Raw genomic sequence first — 23,076 nt, 5'->3', positions numbered from 1 at the left:
ATGATAAGGTTAACCTGTGTTAATCTTGACAAGCTAATGGAAAATTTCACTCTACTGGAACAGGTAGCTAAGTGACAGCTAAGAACATGGCAATGTTTGTCTGCAGTGTTTAGTTCATTAGCTGTCACCTACTATTCAAATACGACAAGCACTTTTTTAAACGAAAGGATAAGAGTCAAGAGGATAAGGATTAAGAGTTGCCAGTCACATTAGAATTATACAGTTAATTTACTATATTATAAGTATAGCCTACTGTCCTATCTTTCCTAAATGCACCTTTGTACGTTAACCTTAGCTTTTCTTTGCTATCGTCTCGCAAACTTTGGACTCTATCTAGTCTTCCATACTTTATGTTATTTCGACTATAGGCTATTACCACTACTACTACAGTGTTTGTACAACTGGTAGGCCTACTATTTCTACTAATGTTACTATTACTGCTGCTACTACTACTACTACTACTATTGCTTCTACTAGGCTACTACATCTTAACCAGTACAGCTATCCACACATTTTCTCCAGGAAATGTATTTTCTACTTATACTGTATTAGAATTATAGCCTACTGTCCTATTCCTTTATTCTTGCCAAACAGAAAATTACAGAAATGAATGGCAAGAACAGCATTTTGGAGATCATGCTGGAGGATGCCAACAGAGTCTTGAAATTTTATTTGACCAAAGAGAAAAGTTTGATTGAGGGTGAGTTTCTTGATTAATTATTCTTAAACCATGTGTTTCATTTTATATCTATAGTTTTTCTAAATTTGATGGTCCTATAAGCAGTTCGTTTATGGTGTATGTCTCCCTCTGCTGGTAATTTTGTCAAATTACACTTTTCATGACAGCGTCATTGTCATACACTCCATTATGTTTCCAGATCAGGAAATTAAATCCTAAATTTTTAAACATTTACCAGTCATCTTAACTACTTTTACAGAATAGGGCCTCCAAACGATGACGGTTTCCCTGCCAGACCAGAGCAGCTGATAGAAAATGCAATCTTACCAGCTTCAGCAAAATTATGCATTTTGCTGGTGCATGGGCATCAACTGGGAATGGCCAGGTGTGGCACTTGCATTACTTTGGCCGATGTGGATCCATATTTGATCTTGCAGTTTAATGTAATTGAAATGGACAGCAAATATCAACCAAAAATACCCAGAAATCTATTTGGAAGCCAAAATAATCACATCAGGGGAGCACTCATGAACAATGTCCCCTCTAGCTTGGTGACCTGTATCTAATAATCCATCACATTGGCCTAATAATGATATTTTATCAGTGATCAGTAGGCCTAATTGCCTCAATTTAGTTGATCCAAGTGGGTTTGAAAGTTATGGTGGTAATTAGTAGATATTAGGAGTGGAGACTTGGCCATATCTTAGTGTTTAGTGATGACTGCTGGTGACTACAGTTCACTTCCCACCCTACTTTTAAATAGAGGATAAACCAAGTTCATCAGAAGTATTAAAATTAAAAATGCTTTGTATCCACCTGGCACCTGATTTTGTCCGTTACTTGGTCAAAATTAAAGGTCAGGTGGAATTCATAGTAACAACGATGATGAGATGATGATGATTGGATTGTCTCAGACCTACTGTCAAATATTTAATAATAATTCTTAAGAGTTTGTATCAATTTGCATGGAGTACCGGATGGGTGGGGTTTACCACATTCAGATGGTGTCAGGTAATTTGTCAACCACAGAAAAACATGCTAGGCTATACAATTAAAAATGCTTTCTGGTGACTGTGTGAACTTTTTGACACTCTCTGTATTGTTTTATGTGGCAAACTGCACATAACTGGCACGTAAGGTAACTCAAACAAACCATTAAAAGTTGCAGATACTATCTGACCAACCTCTATGTTGCAGAGAGAGACAGCATGCTAGTCACAGTGAACAGACTCCAGCAGACTCTCCAGGAGCAGTGTAACCTCAGAGGTAAGTTGTCTGTCACACAGTGTCAGGTTAGACTTTTAATAACGACCTGGAAGCAGAATAACAAATCCTTTGATTTTTGAGGAAGTAAGAATATGTAAGGAGTGTTTCCTCTGTATAAATTTTGTAGTGGTGTAACACCACAGTGAGAAAGGTACAACCACTGTTAGAGAAGATGTGAATTTAAAATTACAACAGATTGTGGCCTTAAACAAACACATGTAATCCCAATGATTAATGTTTTTTATTATGAATCATATCCTAATAACGTTTTTCAGTGCTAGAATCATAACTGGGACCAAAACTAAAAACACCAATGTTAGGCTACATAAAATTACAGAGGAAGATTTTGTGTTAGGGTTTTTATTAGCCTCGTTTTTATCTTGTGACGACTCTAAGATTGTTTATATTGTAGTGGAGAATGAGAAGTTGAAGAACGATGTGGCAGAGCTGAAACAACAGAATGAGAGAACAGCAGAGGTGAGGACTGACGCAGGAGTAAACACTTAAATAATTTTTCGGACATCTTACTTATCGCTAAAACTGAATTCATTTTATCTAGTAATCAGTTGAATGCATCAGACTGATATGATACTGGTTGTAAAACAATGTGCATTTTTAAATATAATTTTTTGTTGAATTAAAGTACATTTCATCACACCGTAGATTAAATTATTTACTTTTTGTTGATATTTGTACATGGCATTTGCACTTCAGAATTACTATGCAGTTGATTTCCTCAATAAAAATGCCCATAAACTAGAAGAAATCCTACATTCTTATTGTAAGAATCCAACATTTTTGTGACTTTAGAAACCATAAAATTGATAACAATTCCAAAAAGCTGTATAGTACCAACCAGTCCTAGTCTTAGCGATGTGGTCTGTGGCCTCTGTGTTGTCAGGAGCGAGGGGTTGAGGTGCAGAGGCTCGTTTCTGAGATGAAAGCAGAGGAAGAGAGACACAAGAGGGAGCTGGAGACTGCAAAACAGCAGTGCAGAAGTGAGGTGGAGGATTCCCACAAAGAAACCCTGAATCAGTGTAAGCCCCCTAGCCGTAGGACAGACACCAGGAGGGTGCCTCTCAGAAATATACTTGATACACTGAGACAAAGGTGTTGATGCTATAACATATATGCTATAAAGGAATCAGAATAATTTTACTGATGTATAGGAGCTTGTCATGGCACTGGAGACGTACTGTCTCAAACCCAAGGAAGCTTCCTATTTAAGTGGCATTTCTAGGAAGGAAGTCAAAATTTTCAAATTGTAGTACATTTGGGTAGGACACATAGGAGGTCACTACTGCATCAGGCTTAGTTTGATGGTTGATAAATTAACTGGTAGAGGAGTATCCACTGTATACATCAAAAATAAATTTTATATAAAAACTATATTTTTCATAGCCAACAACATTTTAATGCTGGTTTAACATTATCTGTAGTCACATGACGCTGCCTAGGAAGGCTTTCTATCTCAAACTATTTATTTCTCTGCTACTACCACAGACCGTGAACAATAAGAAATAAAGGCTACTACAGTTAAATAAGGTACCTTATTAGGAAGGTTCCTACATAGGAATCAAGGAAGTAGGATGCTACCTTCTGAATGAGACAGAGCCACTGACAACTTTCACAGAACATATAGTGATATACAATGTTATACATACAAAAGAACCCCTATGCTGTTCTGAAGGGACAGTGCAAGACATTGAATAGACAGCAGATTATCATTCTATAAATTCATATTGAACATTCACCCAGTATGTGCATTCAGGCAGCATGGCATACAGTATGGTTATAACTGTGGTATTGAGTGTCTAGTAATGTATTGCACCTGTGTACGACATGCATGAGAGAAAGTTGTGAGAATTATAGAACATGGACAGAATTCCTGAAAAGTCGCATGGAGAAACCCCAGACTGGTCAGAAAACCCATTTTGTCAATATATTATGACAATAAGATTAATTTTTTTGTTTGTCATGATAAACCACCTGCACACTCCCATCAAAGCACCTCGCATGATGACCATAACGACGTGTTGACATTACTCCACTAAAAAACATTTTTCTAACCCTCTACATATACTGAATGTTGCTTTATGACGTGTCTTGCTCATTGGCAGAGCAGGAAATTAATTACAAATTTTTGGTTCAAAGGCAACATTGAGTGGTGGAATCGAAAGTTTATTTGTCACATTTACCATTTTACAAGCCTACTAGACATTCAGAGACATAAAATAACCTCAGAACAGAGGGGTTTTACCTGCCAAAGGCCGTTAGAACAGAAAACTGGTGTTGTTTTTTTCCTTGGCAGTGGAAGCTAAAGATGCCGAAGTGAAGAGGCTGCTGGAGAGAAAGGATCTCGATCTGGAGGAGATGAAGAAGAGGCTTAGGGACCAGGAGAGGGAGAGGCAGAGCGAACTCCTAAAGATACAGATGGAGGTATAGACTAATGACTTTGCTTTACTCTCAAGAGTCGTGGTGGGAGCAGTCCAAACCTCTAGTTCAAAAAGATTAAGAAGAAAGGCCCGAACACAAGAAGTTAGATCTGTACCGATTTATCGGTGACATCTCAGTCTGTTGGTGAATTCTGGTGTGGTCCGATTAGCTTGTGTGTGGCCCTATATTTAAAAAGGAAATTATGTAGATGAGACAATTATGAGTGTTGATCCTGTTACTAAAAATCACTAGCTAGTTCCTCTGTCTATCTGTCTGTCTGTCTGTCTATCAATCTACCTATCTATGTACCTATCTATGTATCTGTCTGTCTGTCTGTCTATCTATCTATCTATCTATCTATCTATCTATCTATCTACCTATCAACCTATCTATCTATCTATCTGAGCAGTCATTTACAGCTTTACTAGACTTCTTGGTGTTTTGTTCTGCATGCTAAAGACAATGTCCATTACTGTTTTCTCAGTTTGGTGCGAAGCTAGCCAGAGTTCAGAGTACAGCACAGTGGAGTCAACAGCACCAGCAGCAGCAGCAAGGCTCCAGCTTTCTGCCCCAGAGCGTCTTCAGGAGGGTGAGCTCTCTCTCTCTCTCTCTCTCTCTCTCTCTCTCTTTCTCCAATGGACTACAAATTACTAATTGCCAGTTGCCATCATTTACAAAAAGCACAAGTTTCCTCCTCCACAATTGTGAATGAATGAATGCTTGCATGAATGAATGAATGAATTTATAGTTTATTGTAGAATGAATGAATGAATGAATTAATTAATTTAGAGTTTTCTATAGTTTATAATTGTTGCATGTTGTGTGTAGGTTTTCTTTTTATTGCCTCTCCGTAGCTGTGCATGTGTGTTTGTCTGTGTGTTTGTGTGTGTGTATGTGTGTGTGTGTCAGTGTCTTTAACGTGTGTGTCTGGATTAGCTGTGCATGTGTGTCCTCAGAAGCTGCAGTTCTTCCAGGAGGAGAAGAACAAGGAGATTGTGGCTCTGCGTCAGAGAATCAAAGAATTGGAGGAGTCCCAGCACGCCAGTGGCCTCGCTGACACCCGCCTTAAGAAGAGAAAGATCTAGGTGTCGTTTACAGGCTTGCAATCCTTACGAGCCAATGCCTTTGCCACACTTAAGGTGTGAGCTACTCTGTGGGCTTATCGAACTCCTGGCAAGCGGTTTCCCAGAAGGCAGAAGTTGGCAGAAGAAGGTGTTTTGAAAGAGTTTTTCCAGTATGCAGTCTTTTTTTTTTCAAATACATTCTGTGAAAGCAAAAAGATCAATTCTCAGACTCTTGTAATTTGAATTTGAATTCCTTCCCATTACAGAATATTTATTCAATTATAGTATTGTCATCCTTCACTAGATTTGCAGTATCATTGCTTGTGGATAGGGAGTCTATGGGTTGCTACAGGTGACCAGTGAAGAAGAAGATAGGCTGCATTGATAGTAGCACAGGTCCCCTACACATGGGTATTATTCCAGTCTAAGGCCTTAATCTAATCAGACGCCTGCATGGGAGGTGTTGACGTAGAGGTTGAGGTAATGTAGTGAATTAGATCGCTGGAAGGCCAATCCATTCAAGGAATTAATCCTGTGTGTCTTTCCATTCAAAGGAAAAATCAATTAATTGGAGCTACCAGTTGGCCTGTTTTTTGTTGCATTCCATGAAGTCAAGAAAGAATTTGCAAAAGTAGAACACCTGAACTGTACGCCTACCCATGATTTGAGGCCAGGAAATCCCATAGTAGATGTTTAGGAAAGAAAAGGCGGAAAGTAGCTATAGTTACAACTACTTTAGTTAATGCAATTGACTAGATTTTTAGAAAAGCTCTGCTTTTCTGAGTACTTTTGAAATTCTGCACTTTTGATTCTACCTGAGTAATTTAGAAGCTTTTATTCCTTTACACTGAACAAGTTAAAATTTTTAACATGAGAGTAGTGAGTGCAATGAGATCAAGCAGTCATTCTGGACCTAACCCTCCCATGCTTAATACTACTGCTTTGTTGATATGAGCTAAATACCACGATCCAGTCCCGTGATTGATTATGCAACAATATTTGGGGAATTAGATGCTATATATTACACATACAACACTATCATTACACAAAATGAAGCTGATCCATATGTATTCCCATAGTTGCCTGGATATCATGTTACTTTACATTGTAGCTACTGTAGCAAGTGTCCTTCTGCAAGACCTCTACCTCACAGGGACAGCACACCTGAATTGAAGTGGGCCAGTTTGACATTGTTGACCTCATGCTTTGTAATCCCTTTATCTGTGCTGCTCTGCCTGTGTCTAAGGGGGACAGAGAGTGCTTATCTCTCTGGGAACATTCGGTAATAACATTGCATAACATCTGATCTTCACCAGAGCTCAGTGCACAACTAGGAGATCGACCTTGCATCGCACAGAAACAGCCCCATGCACTTGCACAGGCGTTCTCCTGATGCATCATAACCTACAGATCAAAGAATCTTAATCATCAAATGTAATTCATCTGTATGTTGTATGTTGTTGTATGGTGAGTCTTTTGGCCTCATATCTTCCCCATTGATGCATTGGTGTTAGCTGTTTGAAGGGATTGGGACAGACCTAAATAAAGCCAGGATTAGAGTTCATGACACCACCTTGATCCCTAATCCCTAGAAGACAGAGGAGCATGGAGAGATGGGTGAGGGGGCGTGGCCATGGAAGCCCTTACTGTCTGTCCAGTTACTCATAGCGCAGACTCATGTCCCTCAGGTTCCTGGCCAGCAATATTGTATTTTCCAGCAGGAAGAGAGGGAGACTGAGCTAAAGGCATAGATACACCATGATTATACCGTTCTTGTTCCCTGCGATGCTACATTCTCAAATAATTTAAGCATATTGACACAAAATGGTGGCATGTCATTGAAGAGGATCTGTTTTTCTGTGTCCTACTGGGATTTTTTAGCTCATTATGGATTCTCCGGCTGTGTTTCGATGCAGAGCAACAATTTGTAAACTTGGTAAGAAAATTTTAATCTTACTTGTCATTTAAGTGAATAGAACTATTGATCCTATTTTGCAAAATTTCTCCCACCTTCCTGCAAATGTTGCAGTGTTATGAGTGCAGATGTATTGTTTCCAATTTGTAGCCTGTGGCATCTATTTGTTGCAATGCTGTAAAGTCATGAAGGGTTTCATTCTGAAACATTCAATTACCTGATGTTGATTGTTCAGTGTTAATAAAGAAACATATTATTGCATTCACTAACATTTTAGTGTAGAGAGCTAATATTAGTAATTAGTTCCCTAATATTAGTAATTAGTTCCCTAATATTAGTAGGTGTCACATATTTCAAATACTGGATAGCTCATTACGTAAAGAAATTCTTTATACATTATTAGTATATGTTAGCCAGTATACATTTCTTACAGATCAGCTTTACTGTACATCTTGCAGCAATGTGAACTCTGTATCTGACAATGACAATATCGCTTCTGGTCTCACAAGCAAAACTTTTTTTTTTTTTTTGCTTTTTACTTCTGCTTGAGTTATTTCCTGCATATTTATACCTGAGTTTTTTTAGTATTCTTATTTTAAAAGTGATTATACTCTGACATGACATTTGCAGTAGAGCAATCATTCTACCTCCCGTACTGTAAGTCAGTGGTTCTCAACCTGGGGGTCGGGGCCCCCAGGGGGTTGCGAGATTATTGTTTGCAAATCTATTATCATGTTTATATATTTTTTCAGATTTTTCTCTCATTTTTGCATTTTTTCTATTGTGAAATACTGCATAGCTTTCAGCCTCTATGCCTCCTCTGATAATGAATCAAATGAAACAATCTGAAAAGGGAAAATCATTCTTTGGTTTAACTCTGAACCCTTGTGACGGGGGTCGCGAGTAGGCATGGATTCATTTTAAGGGGTCATGAGCCAAAAAGGTTGAGAACCACTGCTGTAAGTGATACTTTTTAAAGATATGAGCTACAAACTTACTATTCCCAAACTGAGAGTTGACAATAACCCATCAAAATTATTTTTGAAGATGACACCCTTCCTAGCCTGCTGTAGAGATGCCAGGAGGACAGTACCAGGTGCCGAGCACCATGCTCCACCACAGCCTCTACAGCCTGACCGACAGCTCCGAGGCCGGCCCCGAGGATGACGAGCTGGACGCCCCGCTGCGCCCCACTCCCCTGCAGAAGCTCACGCAAGACATGTGCAAAGACGAGAAGACCATCAAGGAGCTGATCATAGGCCGCAGGGTGGGCTTCTACAAGGTCCGCGGCGAGATCGGCTATGGCACCTTCTCCCGGGTCAAAATGGCCTTCCACGCCCTAACCAGAGGTAGGGAGATTCCAGTGTCCCAGATTTCTGTCATTGCTTCTCCCTGAAACAAGGAAAGTTAACATGTTTTCTAACAACAAGGCACCACTCCCTCACACTTCTGCCTTCCTCTTTCTCTCCTACCCCTCCCTCCACACTATGTCTTACTCTCCCCAACTGATGTGTGATGTCTCCATGTCCCATGCATCTATCATATCATCCCATATCATCCATCTCCCTCCCAGACAAGGTGGCCCTGAAGGTGCTGGATAAGACCAGGCTGGATATACAGGCCCAGCGTCTGCTGTCCAGGGAGATTTCGAGCATGGAGGGCCTGCAGCACCCCAACGTGGTCCGTCTGTACGAGGTGGTGGACACGCCCTGCCGTCTCTATCTGGTGGTGGAGTACGCAGGAGGCGGGGACCTCCACACCAGGATCTGCAATGATGGCAAACTGTCTGACAACGACAGCAAGATCACCTTCGCCCAGATCCTTTTTGCCATCAAATATTTGGTTAGTGTAGTAGGAACACTGTTTCTGAGCTGCATTTTTATCTGTTTATTTATCCTGGTTAGTCACGTTGAAATCAAGGATTTCCAAGGGAGACCTAGCTAAGACAGCAGCAGCATTTAATCGCATAAAGGAAAAATAAAATACTAAAAGGAGGAGGAGGAAAAGAAGGGACAGTGAGAGCGAATAAGATGAGCAAGACTTTAAAAATTGAGAAGAAATGGTATCACAGTTAGAAAACACCATAATCAAAATATTAACAATTTCCAACAGATTTACAACACCTGCTTTGAACTCACTAATCACTCTATTTTCTTTTTATTTTACATTTAAAACAACAATCTAGGCTTTTTTTTAAAGATTATTTTGGCCTTTTGCCTTTTGATTTGATAGTTCACAGTGGAGAAAAAGTGGATAGAAAAAAAACTTTTAACAGATTCAAAGTAGCCTATATTAAAACTCATGCTAGGATGTCATATACTGTCATTCCTTGTATCAAGAGTTCAATTGATCCATTTTAACATTAGAAAAACTTTATTTAATCCAAATAAAACAGGAAAGCTTTTGGATCACATAGTTGTCTTGATGCACAAATTTGGTGGCAATCCACCTTGCCCTCTTCTTTGCCCTTAATGGGGCACAGCTAGAAGAGGGGTGAAGTGGCACCACAGGCAAATTCAGATTTGGGCTTCTTGGTTGTGGAATTAGTTTTATGCCATCATCCAAATACACTCTATTGATTAACAATGGTTTACAAATGTGTATAGTTTCTATGGAATATTACCTTGCTTGTGTATTTACCTGCCATATTTGCCAAAAATTGCCAAGGAGAAACCTCAGATTTGTTACCTATGTAGAAATACCAAACCAACTCATGTTTTGGTGTGTGCAGCACAACAACAACATCATCCACCGGGACCTGAAGGCGGAGAATGTTCTGTTCACCAGCAGTGCCTGTGTGAAGGTGGCCGACTTTGGATTCAGCACCCGCGTCTCAAACCGCAATGACGCCCTGGACACCTTCTGCGGCTCCCCCCCCTACGCCGCCCCGGAGCTCTTCAGGGACGAGTGCTACATGGGACCGCCAGTGGATGTGTGGGCCATGGGGGTCCTGCTGTTCTTCATGGTGACTGGCACCATGCCGTTCCGCGCCGAAACCATGGGCAAGCTGCGGCACTGCATCATGGAGGGCGCCTACACCGTCCCGCCCTGGGTGCCCGGCCCCTGCCAGAGGCTCATCAAAGGCATCCTGAAGACGGCACCTGCGGAGCGTTACGCGGTGGACCAAATGCTGGGCTGTGACTGGCTCTTGCCCGTGGAGTTTCCCTGGTTGCTGGAAGCTCCTGATCCGCAGAGCCCTCTCCGCCTGCTGGACTCAGAGAGTGGGGAACTGGAGGATGAAGAGGAGGAGGTCCGGGCCTCTTTGGAGGAGCTGGGATTCACCATGGAGCACATACGGAACAATCAGCCCAAGGACAGCCGGAACCCTGTCACCGGGGTTTGCCGCATCCTCCTACACCGGGCCCAGAAGAGGAGGGGCTGCGACACTGTGCCGGTGGTTAGAGGCATGGTGCGAGACCCCAAGAGGGAGGGGCTCCGAGCCTACAGGGGCCTCAGACACACCTCCAAGTTCTGTGTGCTTTCATAGTAGACTATTAAGAGATGCATCATCAGTTTTTTCTTACAGGACTATTTTATACCAACATTTAACTTACATTATTTTTTAGCAGTAGTGGTATTTGTATTTTACTATGGCTGGGGAGAAACTGACTTCTTTCTATGTGTTTTGCAAAAAAAATTGTGTTTATTGAGAAATGCTTTTGCACACTTTGTAGTTTTTGATAAATTATTATGTATTCCTACTAATGCATGTTTTCATGTTTTCAAGAATAGCCTATGGTGTTTGTATGAAAGTGCCTCATGAAATTGCATTTTTGGGGGGTGTAAGCAAAAGTAAAAGTAGCTTTATTTTGAAAGCTGATACATAAATTGCATGTAAATTGTAAACTTTTGTTAATGGCCTGAGTGAGTCTATATATGTCCCTGCAACATTGAATGTTTCTTGGCTCTGAGGTGTGGAGTTGCAGCTAATTTTAACTTTTCATTCCTTTTGCACAAAGGGTTTTAGGTGTAAGGGGGAAACGGCTTAATGGGTTCTACAGTAAAAAGCTTAGACTCACTTAAACCCATTCTGTGTCTAAATGACTTTCCTACTACTTATGAAATACTGAATAAAGTGTAAGAAAACTGATGAATCACGCAGATTTCATTGTTAAACGCAAAGCAGGTGGCTGCTGCCCCCAAACAGAGCTGATGCTTGCGCTCCCTTCTTTGTGGTGTGTGTTTACCAAAGTTTCACTAGTGCCTGCGAGACTGCAAGTAAATAATAGCCCAACAGCAGCTGGCAGAACACCAGATGATATGCAGGACCTTTTTCTACAACCGGCCCAAACCGGCCAAACCCAGCCCCTCTGGCACTGAAAGCTGCACCCCAGCTCCTCCCCGCCCGACCCCCACCTGCAGAAAGCGGCAGATGGCGCGGCGTGGCTGCGGAGACATCTGCAGGCCAGACAATAGGCGCTCTGTGCGGACCGCTGGATTTGACAGCCGAGCGCCCCGCTATTGTGCGCTGCCCATACACATGCAGATGAGCGCCTGGAGGAGGGAGGGACCGGAGTTTTACTGCAGGGACAACAGCGACCAGATGACAGACCTTAGCGCCTTCTATGCAAATTTGCCGAGTTTTAAACTTTTGTTAGTTTCATACCCTCCCCACCCCCCCAAACTCCGCCAAACACGCACGCGCGCACACACACACACACACACACACACACGCACACACCAACATGCCCTAGTTCCAGCCAAAGCCAGTCCAGTCCAAACTTTGCAGAACTCTATAAGTGAAAACACACAACACCAATATATATTCTTTTTTTTGTTTTATTGAAATATTATACGATTTCCAACAGTTCTAAAGTGAAACCTTTAGAAAGTTATAAATTAGTAACTTATAATCTTTCCAACATTGTTCCAACACAAGCAAAACCTCTAAAATCAAATCTTTAGAGGGAGGCTATGAGCTGATATCTTGTTAGCTTTTTTTTTTTTTTTTCAGTACATAATGAAATGTTCTAAAGTTGAACCTTTGGAGCATTACAACTGATTTTTTTTTTTTACAATTTTCAACATTAAGTTAGTATTAATAGTATTTAGTCATTATTACATGTCTAAAGTGAAACCTTTAGAGAACAGTCTCTTTTCAATATTATTATTATTATTTTTCTCATTGTTACATTTCTAAAGTGAAACCTTTAGAGAATTTTTTTTCCAATAGTTTTTTTAAATATTTTTTTGTCATCGTTAAATTTCTAAAGTGAAACCTTTAGAGAATTAAGACAATTCTGGAAAGTGGGAAACATATCCGCTGATTGCAACTGTTGTCATGTTGCTCAGCAAGAGGACATTTTAAAAAGTCCCTTTTTAAGAATGCCTCTTTCTCAGCACCGCTTCTTCTCCTGCTGCGCGTGCTTCAAGGTGCGACATTTTGCTCTGTGGACCACAGGACGCAGAATTCGCTTCTCCTTTCTCTCCAAACCTCATCCGCACAAAGAATGAGGGTCGATGTGTCGCTCTTGTGGCATACCTGACCTCATTCACATAAAGAATGAGAGTCATCTTGGCATGGACGGGACAAGAAGCGACGGTCACGGGGGCCCCTCGGGCCGGCGCCGTGCTGCCTGGACGGAATCCTCCTCAGGAGTATCCAGGGATGAGTAGAAACAGTGTCATCCTGTTCAGAGGATGAGTATTTCCGTAGAAGAAGGTTTACAGCATCTCAGAAGAGAGGAGTAAAGTCCAGATCAGCGCTCAGGGAGGGTGATCTCAGGAACCCAGTCGTTCAGACTGCGGCTCTCCTCACAGAACAGGTGCAGCTTCTCCAGAGCGGGGTCCTCCCAGGAACCATCAGCTGGGTTCTGTAGAAACAAGCAGGAAGGGCCTTTAGTCACAAGCAAACCAAACACTTTCTGCTCACATGGTCTTGTAAAATGTTTTGGTAGGATAGAGGCTGACTGGATCTGCTCTACATACCGTGATGAGGACGCAGTGGGCATCTTCAAGCTGCTCAGTCTTGTCACCGACAATCTCAGCCAGGCGCTGCATGTCGCTCACTCTGACGATGCTGATGTCGTTGTCAAAGCAGAAGGACTGGATGAGGGTGAAGTGGATCTGCAGAGCGATGTCACACTCAAACTCCTCATCCACGGCCAGGACGCAGAAAGAAACACTATCCGGATCACTGTGGAGACAATAAAAAAAAAACTCCGTTAGCACACATTCAGAATGATCCAAATTAACCAGTATGATAGATGGAAATGCAGTAGATATCAGCAGCTGAGAGGCTCATACTTACAGATTCATAACTTTAGCGGACTCGTAGACGCCGACGGTGAGGCAGTCGTTGTCTTTAGCGGAGATCAGGACCTCTTCCAGGGCTTTGCCGGTGGACTGGACCCTCTCGGCGGGTTTCTGGATAAGAACTTCCTCAAGAGTCATGATGATGAGCTAAGATATTCCGCAAGGGAGCTTTAGAGAGTTTGTGTTGTCGGAGAGTAAATCCGAAAAGCAGAGTGCCTTCAAACGTGGAGCGTCCCCTTTTTATACTCTCCAGCTCGTGCGGCCCAGTGAAAGCGCTGCGCTCTGATTGGCTGAGCTGAATGGTGTATTGGTATGATAATGCTATTGTCACACTCCGGCTCGTGGCAGATTGATAGGGGTCATCGAGCCACGTTCTCCCTCTGAGCCAGGCTTAGGTGTGCGCTTTAACTAAAAATAATTTCATTTCAAAAGTTTCACTACTCTGTTGTTCTGTTGTTGTCATCTGCAACTTAGGAAAAGCACAGCAAAAGATTCAAATTGCATATGTTTATGTTCAGCAGTAATTAAACTTAGAGTTTTAGAAGTTTTAGTAGATTACAGACTTTACAGCCATCTTGTCATTTTCGGAATGGCAAAGACAAATGTTCACTTAGATATAGACTATGTGTAGCCCCTGCAGGAGCTTCAAGAATTTATCAATTATAAAATATAAACCATGCATAATGAAAACTAAAAAAATGCAATCTAGTTTTTGGTGAAAGTGAGTGTTTAAACAGTAACATGGAGAAAGTGTGCAGAAGGCGTCCCAACCCCCCAGTCCCCTACCCGAGACAGAGAAAGGGCAGGTGGATGATGCCATCTGTAGGACTAGAGGCTGGCTAAAACGGCCCCATTGTGCGCGCAGAAGCCTCTATTATCATGGCCCCCATACAAATGCAAATGACTAGCGCGTGCCAGAACGCTGTGCGTGCCGCACAATCTGCACTGCTGGCCCATGTGTACCACGTGGCCATCAGCTGTCCAAAAACCCTTGCTTGGTTTTTATTTATTTACTCTAGGGAACAGGGGCCACATGGACGGAATTTTATACAGGCAAAACTATTTTTCCAAGTTTCCAAAAAGTCACTTATTTGGTTTGGTGTTAAATGTGTAAGATTCACTACTTCTATAGGCCTATTCTATTTTCATGATTTCGAGTAAAAGTACAAATTTAACACGATATAACACGAGGCTATCTTTCTATCATTCATTTTCGTGGTTGTGACCGTGCAATACGCACAACTTTTACGCACGGCTCAATTTCGCATTCATTTTGACTGTTCAACTGATTGGGCAGTTTCTGTCTATACAACTTAGGCCCATTTGATTAGTAAGGTGCATAATAACTAAAGAGACATCTTGCATCAGGTCTGGCGTGCTGCTACTGCTGCGTAAATAAAGGGGGTTGGAGTAGGGAGGTTGTGTGGGCGACACAGGTTGGCGGTGATTGATTCAGCACCATTGTTCTGTGGATAGCAGAGCGGCAGATGGAGAACTGTCGCTATGAGGACCCCCTCCCCTAACCCAGGTCAACCCCGACCGTAGGGCGCGCCGCTCCTTTGTCTACAAGTCTCTGCACTCGCTGGCCTGTTGTCTGTGTTTTGATTCAATTTAAATGCGAAAGAAGACAGCTTATGGTCTAAACTCATGACTAAGTATCACAGTATATGTGTTATCTAAAAAACATGCCACACATAGGGCTGCAGACTTGTAATGACAGATAAAATCTCGTTCAGTTTGAGTTGTAAACAGTTGTAAGAATGCTGAAAATGTGTTTTGTTATACAACACGAATCCCTTATCTGGAACTCACTGCAGAAGCACAAGAGGCAGAATAGCAGAATAGCTGTCAGTTGTTTATTTTTGGGCTATCGCTCCTTGTGCAACGCTGACGCGGCACAGTGATCTCAACTTTGAATGTCGGTCTGCATGCTGCAAAGTTTACAAATATTGGAGCAGCATATCAGCTGGCCAAGAGGCTTTGGACCAAAGTTTGATCCAGCTGATAGGGGCTCAGACACTGGGCTATTTTAGGAAGGATCAGCTTGCATGGCAACAGGGCTGGCGCGTGCAAATCGATACCGACCTATTGTTGCTGAAGCACATCTGCCGGACGGGGCCCCTCCCAGCAGTGCGCGACAGGTGTTGGTGGCCAGGCCCCTCTCTGGTGACCTACGGCAATTGAGGAAAGCCATAAGCCTCTTTGTGCAGATGCAAATTATCTAAAGCTGCATAATAACTCAAAGTTTCTTAATGTATGGCTTGCCGTGTGTCCAAACATGACTGTCTTACCAACTAAACACTTGGGGAGAGGGAAGATAAGCGAGCGCTCTAGTAGATACAGAGAAAACTATTTATAGCATACATGTTTTTCGTGACCAAAGCAATCTATTTAAGCAGTAAAACAGGGATCAATCAAGTCGAACATGAGTGTAATTTTAGTAAAGGTCTGCGTCGGGAGCCTGCTAAACTTAGATAAATAAAATCATATTTGCAGTGGATTGAATAGCTGCATCGCTTGCGGCCATTACGCACAGCAGGTGCTGACTTATTGTGCAGCAGTTTCCATTATCGACCCTTCACCTTCCCCCACGGACAGATGGTATCTTCTGGTTGCTATGGAGAGTGATGCAGTATAGAGATAAAGCATGCAGGCATCTCCAGATGCCACGCGCCTCAAGTGAGGCCTTGCTTTACGCATGCAAAGCAGCGGCGCGTGCCACTGTCTAATCTGATCCACAAAAACAGCGTATCCAGTGAAATTGGTAATAAGTTGAAAGTCAACCTGATATACAGTGAAATTAAAATCGTGCATACCGTACCATGATAACGGAAAAAAAAACAGTTTTATTATAATAGCAATGACTCACCGATTAGGGTGCAGAATTTTCGAGCCTTTATTGGTGCATAACTTTATCATTTTTGACCGTTTGGTTCTGGGATTTCTACGCCCTTGTAACGGGATACAATTTGGCAAGTGACCGCTCTGCAAAATTTCATACGAGGTATAGGCTTCAACAGTTTCGAGGGAAATTATTTGCCAGTGATTGCATTCCAAATCCACCACAACTTTGAGGACACGAGTCTAGGCTTTATGTGCGGTTTAATTATTCCTGTAAATTGACGGCATCAGATAAAGGTCAGAGAGTTTTGCATTTGATCCATTCAATCAAAACTGCCCCCCACCTTTCCAACTTTTCTCTATAGGCACGCGCCCATGAGGGGTGGTCTCACAGGCATTGTCCGCAAACAGCCAATCACAGAGCGCGCGTGTGCCGGCTCTCCAATATAAATACTGGCAAGTTCTTAGAACCAGCACAAACACTCTTCTCTTGGATTTCTATCCACACCTGCTGAAGCTCAGATCCCAGACTTTGAACTAACTTCAAGATGCAGTCTCCTGGCAAATCTCTGAAAGAAGCTCTGCGCTCTGCTCAGAGCGAGGAACGCCTTACTGTTGGAGTCTATGAGAGTGCCAAAATAATGACTGAGTAAGTAATACATCTTCATGAAAAATGACTTCAGTGACATGCTCTCTGAATAGCCTACTTGATCACTGTATGTGAGCAGCAGCTAACAGACACTTTTCTGTCCACAGTGATCCGGATAGTGTGTCTTTCTGCGTCCTGGCCGTGGATGAGGAGTTTGAGTGTGACATCGCTCTGCAGATCCACTTCACCCTCATCCAGTCCTTCTGCTTTGACAACGACATCAGCATCGTCAGAGTGAGCGACATGCAGCGCCTGGCTGAGATTGTCGGTGACAAGGCTGAGCAGCTTGAAGATGCCCACTGCGTCCTCATCACGGTATGTAGAGCAGATCCAGTCAGCCTCTATCCTACCAAAACATTTTACAAGACCATGTGAGCAGAAAGTGTTTGGTTTGCTTGTGACTAAAGGCCCTTCCTGCTTGTTTCTACAGAACCCAGCTGATGGTTCCTGGGAGGACCCCGCTCTGGAGAAGCTGCACCTGTTCTGTGAGGAGAGCCGCAGTCTGAACGACTGGGTTCCTGAGATCACCCTCCCTGAGCGTTGATCTGGACTTTACTCCTCTCTTCTGAGATGCTGTAAACCTTCTTCTACGGAAATACTCATCCTCTGAACAGGATGACACTGTTTCTACTCATCCCTGGATACTCCTGAGGAGGATTCCGTCCAGGCAGCACGGCGCCGGCCCGAGGGGCCCCCGTGACCGTCGCTTCTTGTCCCGTCCATGCCAAGATGACTCTCATTCTTTATGTGAATGAGGTCAGGTATGCCACAAGAGCGACACATCGACCCTCATTCTTTGTGCGGATGAGGTTTGGAGAGAAAGGAGAAGCGAATTCTGCGTCCTGTGGTCCACAGAGCAAAATGTCGCACCTTGAAGCACGCGCAGCAGGAGAAGAAGCGGTGCTGAGAAAGAGGCATTCTTAAAAAGGGACTTTTTAAAATGTCCTCTTGCTGAGCAACATGACAACAGTTGCAATCAGCGGATATGTTTCCCACTTTCCAGAATTGTCTTAATTCTCTAAAGGTTTCACTTTAGAAATTTAACAATGACAAAAAAATATTTTAAAAACTATTGAATATTCTCTAAAGGTTTCACTTTAGAAATGTAACAATGAGAAAAAATTTAAAAAAAAATATTGAAAAGAAGCTATTCGCTAAAGGTTTCACTTTAGAACTGACAGCAAATTTTAAAAAAAAATTAACAATTGTGTAAATGTTTCCATACAACATTAGTTATTATGAAACAAATATGGAAAGAAAATTTAAAAAAGAAAAAAAAAGAACATGTAGTACTTCCTGAAGGTTTCACTTCAGCTATATTTATGGCAAAACAAATGAGTGGATCACTGCATATCTGTTCTTTTGTATGATGAAAGCCTACAAATAAAACATTTGAATTCAATATTGCTCTCTGAATGTTCTTTGTACTTTTACATCTGAGGTTTCACCACAGTTGAATTTTGTCTGTAGCACAAATCAATCCTCATCTAGCCTTTATCTTCTAACAGTATGCTGACTGTCTGTGTAGTTCTCTGACTTGACATCCTCAATCCTATTTTTGCTTCTTTAAAAGTGAGATACTGACTGAATGTTCCTTTACTATTAATTTTGAGTCTGCACACAGTTGAAGTCAGCCTGCAACTCATATCAAGCTAGTCAAAACAGCAGACAACATGTGAATCTGTAGATTTTCTTAAATCTGTTTAACTCTGGCCACACTTTTGACTTGGGACTATTCAGTAGTATATTGCTTTCTATAAAAGTGACAAACCAATACAGTTGTTGCCACCCATGGTGAGCATTACCCAGAAAGGTATTACAAGTGATGCGTTTTATTTGTAGCTCAGAAAATTTAGACAATTATGTTATTTCATTTGAAGGCAAGTGTTGAAAAGTAGTTCAAAGTGTGATAACATTAATACAAGAACAATAGCTGTCTTAACTATCAGCTCCTTCTGTTGTAAAGCTAAATTCCTAAATTTGTTGTATGGTAAATATTCTTAGAACTTAGATGTCTGTTTCATGTATGATCCATATAGATCAAGTAATTTACCAGTGTGGTCCTTTGAGATGCTTTGGCAAGTCTGCTGCCTCTTGCTTTCCTTGCTTTTAAATCAACCCCACTTGGCTTCTCATGTAAACATCAAATTGACTGGTCCTGGTTTAGAGTTGACTACAATTAACTAGTTATTTGTATTATCTTCAATACACCAGAGGAAATAATACCTAAACATACTAATACCAGAAATTAGATACCAGAAAATAAGGCTTTAAAGAGTATTCCAAATATTCCAAAGAAATACATCATGTCATCTTAATGGGTCATATTTGACGCAGTTATATATAATCTATGTGAAATTTACCCTGCAACAAATAACAGACAACTTTAATTGCCTTTGCTGAATCAACGGGTTCTGGATCGAATCCCTGGACCGACTAGAAAAACCTGGATGAGGAAAGTGGATGAGAATGCTTTTCCCTCTCTCAACAGCAACCGTTGACATGCCCTTGAGCAAGGCACTTGACCCTTCAGCTGCTCCGTTGGAACCTCTCAGTGATCAACAAGAGAAGATTGGTTGTATCGGGCAGCTCCCATGTGTGAATATGTGCAACTGTATGAATGTGAAGCAGAGCATTGCTTAAAATGCACATGTAGGCTCAGCGATTCTTTCCTGGACAAGTAAAGTGACGCTGACCATCAGAGTGAACATCGGGTGCATATTCTGGCAGTTTCAGATTCAGAAATCCTCATTATATGACAGAAAAATGAGAGACCATAGTGTAAACAAAACATATCAGTTCAATCCCCATCCTCCCTGGAGCCCCTTCCTGTTCCACCGATACCTGGCTGACACTGCATTATGTGTTTCTGCATGTCAAAGAAGAAACCCAATTGAACTATGTGTAAAATGGTGATTGTATTGATTGCTCTGCAGTCCTATATACAAGTGCTTTAAATACAGAAAGGAGTGAGCAATGTGTTAGTGTACGGTGAAATGGATAGTGGTTGTGGTGATCCAGCGGGCAAAGACAAAAACAGCAAACTAACTTTAAGTAGTAGCAGTAGCAGCAGTAGTAGTATTATGATCCTGTCCTTATTGTAAAGCCAAGCAACAAAATCAACAAAATGAAGATCCAGCCTAATGAATGTGCTCTTTTGCTCCTGGCACACGTTGTTTGTGAATAACAATTTCTCATTTGAGATTCAGAACTTTTAAGTGGCCTTTGTGTCTTTGCAGTCAAACTCCTCACTCACTCTGACCAAGCATGTTGCATGTCACTGCTAACCATTGTGGACTGATGTAGCAGTCAACAGCTGCTCCAGCCCCCATGCCCCGACACTGACCCCCTCCTTTCAGCACACCCCCTCCATACACACACACACACACACACACACACACACTGATATGGTCCTGTCGTATGACTAAGCCTTTTACCCCAGAAAGGTGTGTTTTGATCACTGTCCCAGTGGGTGAACATGAACCAGCATTATTATTTACTGTGTCATACACACAAATGACAACAACACAAACACACACATACACTCTGTATCAAAAGCCTCATACTATGTCAGACGTAAACCACAGGCCAGTTGAAACAGGCAGCCAACCCTTAAAATCTCCCCGGCAACCAACCCTGCACTCACTCCATCTGCTGTCCCATATAATGACATGGACAAGAGGAGCGAGGCAGAGAGGGAGGAGTAGGTGGAGAGAGGAGGAGGAAGGCCCTGTGCCTGGCACAAGCCAGCTCTCATTCATCCATTCAGAACCAAATCCTGACTACCAACAACCCCCTCCATCCCGCCCCACCTCATCCCAGCCACCACTACCTCTCCATTGAAGTGACAACACAATGAGAGTCTCTGCAGGAGCAAGCCGCATTCACTTATAATAACATGATAGTAACAATATGTGTATAGAACATTTTAAAGTGGAGTTACAATGTGCTTTACTGGCAATGAAACAAGAATAAATAAGATAAACAATACAATTTCCGGATTGAAATAAAACAATGGGTCAATGAGAAATAAAATTAGCAACTACAACAGGAATAAAAAGGTATGAGCAAATGTTCTCTGTAAAAATGTGCATTACGAAGTGATTTAAAAGACTTTACCAGAATTTTAGCAGCCCAAGCTCCTCAGACAGGGCATGTCAAAGCCCATGGCCCAGGGCAACAAAGGCCCCATCATATTTACTATTTAGTCTGTAGAAGGGCTAGAACGGTTTATACCTGCATTCATTTGCACAGACACAGTGGGAGTCAAGTGAGTGAAATTGAATGCATGTACAGTGGTACAAGCCCTGAGGCTGGTGTGCAGATATGAGGATGTACATGCACTGCTGAGGAGTCCTACATGAATAAGACATCTCCCTGTCTTTGTTCTTAAAAGTTGCTCTGAAATCCAATTCTTGATGAGTGCATGTGCATGTATCTGCAAGAGTGTGTTTGTGTGCATGCATCCATATGCATATGTGTCGTGTGTCGTCGGTATATGCAAGCTTTAACCCATGCAAGATACATATAACAGCATGCTGCACGTGTGTGGATCTGTGCGTGTGCATGCCTAATGGACATCAGTGCAGGGCGGCTCTTTAATTGCCCCGTGTCACAATATTCCATCGCCTGAACCCTCCAACCCCTCACCCCAGCCAACCCCGGATGCCCCCTGCCTCAACCCATTTTACAAGGGCTCTGTTCCAGCCACATGGCCCTTCTCAAGTGTCCTTTCAACACAACTCAACCCCCCCCGAACTCCCCCCTCCATCCACTCTATTCTCTCTATTGGTGAGCTGAGGCAGCCCCTAGAGCTACAGCAGATGGTACTGATGAGTTGGATGTTGGGTGTGTATACATGCATGCGCGTGCGTGTGTGTGTGTGTGTGTGTGTGTGTGTGTGTGTGTGAGAGAGAGAGGGGGGGGGGCTGTTCAATTTGATTGGTGTTTTGGTTGACCACGTTTCCTAGGACACAGGCATCGGAATCCCCTCCACAGCCCCTTCATCTAGAGCAGGTCTTGTACAGTCTGTTGTGTTTCTATTTTTAGTGACGCACTTGATCAAATGATTTGATTAGCGAGGTGAAATGGACACTAAATGGCTCACTTTTCATACCCTGGTGATCATGAATCACTCTCTATAAGCTTTGACTACTTATTTTATGTTTCTTCACTGTGCCTTGCTACTCTGCAACATTGTAGCTTGGGTTAAAAATAGAAATAATACCAGACATTATGTTTTTATACTGTGATTATGGGTATGACAGTGATGTGGCAAGGTACATAGATGCATCACTATCATGCCCATAATCACAGTAAATAATGTCCTCTAGGGTATCACGGTTTTTCTATGATGGTTACTAACATGTCCTTTCTGATAGTTTTCTTCCGAGTAGTGTATACAAAGCAAAAAAGGACAATAAAGCCAGAAAGATTTTTACCCACATGTTTACATTAAAAGAGACATTAGATTAAAAGTTGTCTAACAGCCTAGTTGATTAGTAATTTGTTGACATAGTTGACATTATCGTATGGCATAAAAAGTCACAACAAGATGCAATGAAATTGTGTTTCTGTAAAACCGTAAAGCATCAGTTTGAACACCAGTAGGTGCCTTAAGTTTGTAGGGATGCTGGTGTCAGCTGGCCCCTCTAGTCTGCTTCCATGGTTTCTCCTAGTCTGATAACTATGCTAATATCTTCCCCATCATTACCATAACCCTGCTGTTGGTCTGCTCCAGGTCACTGTGTGCTCGGGGTCAGGGCCTAACTGATAAATCTGTGCTCATACAAAGGCATGTGTGTACACAAACACACACTCACACACACACACACACACACCCACACACACACACACAGTCACAAATCTCTCCCCTTGCACATATGTCCCCCATTCCCTCAATCATCAGCTGTTCATGCTAATTTCTATTTCTGATCTTTATCAGACAGGCTCATTTCAACTCGTGATTAAT

At 42.1% G+C, this 23,076-nt stretch overlaps 4 protein-coding genes across 4 annotated transcripts; 3 read left to right on the top strand and 1 right to left on the bottom strand.

Moving 5' to 3' along the window:
- On the top strand, window positions 1–5,466 carry LOC139656473 (coiled-coil domain-containing protein 152-like). Its single transcript, XM_071534064.1, has 8 exons — window positions 1–63; window positions 595–700; window positions 1,877–1,945; window positions 2,358–2,422; window positions 2,847–2,982; window positions 4,257–4,384; window positions 4,866–4,970; window positions 5,338–5,466. Exons 1-8 carry the CDS (start codon window positions 1–3, stop codon window positions 5,464–5,466), a joined length of 801 nt encoding a protein of 266 aa, XP_071390165.1.
- Window positions 5,467–8,435: 2,969 nt separating this feature from the next.
- LOC139656500 (serine/threonine-protein kinase NIM1-like) lies at window positions 8,436–10,847 on the top strand. The gene is made up of 3 exons (XM_071534103.1): window positions 8,436–8,709; window positions 8,934–9,202; window positions 10,092–10,847. The coding sequence occupies exons 1-3, from the start codon at window positions 8,436–8,438 to the stop codon at window positions 10,845–10,847; spliced, it is 1,299 nt and encodes a 432-aa protein (XP_071390204.1).
- A 2,212-nt stretch (window positions 10,848–13,059) lies between these two features.
- Window positions 13,060–13,804, bottom strand: LOC139656485 (growth arrest and DNA damage-inducible protein GADD45 gamma-like). Its single transcript, XM_071534084.1, has 3 exons — window positions 13,611–13,804; window positions 13,289–13,496; window positions 13,060–13,173 (listed from the first exon to the last, which is right to left on the bottom strand). The coding sequence occupies exons 1-3, from the start codon at window positions 13,751–13,753 to the stop codon at window positions 13,060–13,062; spliced, it is 465 nt and encodes a 154-aa protein (XP_071390185.1). The 5' UTR covers window positions 13,754–13,804.
- Window positions 13,805–16,998: 3,194 nt separating this feature from the next.
- On the top strand, window positions 16,999–17,649 carry LOC139656486 (growth arrest and DNA damage-inducible protein GADD45 gamma-like). Its single transcript, XM_071534085.1, has 3 exons — window positions 16,999–17,105; window positions 17,213–17,420; window positions 17,536–17,649. Exons 1-3 carry the CDS (start codon window positions 17,005–17,007, stop codon window positions 17,647–17,649), a joined length of 423 nt encoding a protein of 140 aa, XP_071390186.1. The 5' UTR covers window positions 16,999–17,004.
- The last annotated feature ends 5,427 nt before the right edge of the window (window positions 17,650–23,076 follow it).

This window comes from Centroberyx affinis, unplaced genomic scaffold, assembly GCF_046629955.1.
Source record: "Centroberyx affinis isolate AG114_WGS23_722 - 3 ecotype Tasmania unplaced genomic scaffold, CSIRO-AGI_Caff_v1 ptg002483l_1, whole genome shotgun sequence".
Lineage (NCBI taxonomy): Eukaryota > Metazoa > Chordata > Actinopteri > Beryciformes > Berycidae > Centroberyx > Centroberyx affinis.
Note: the sequence above shows the minus strand (reverse complement) of the source record. Positions and strands in the feature narration are given on the sequence as shown.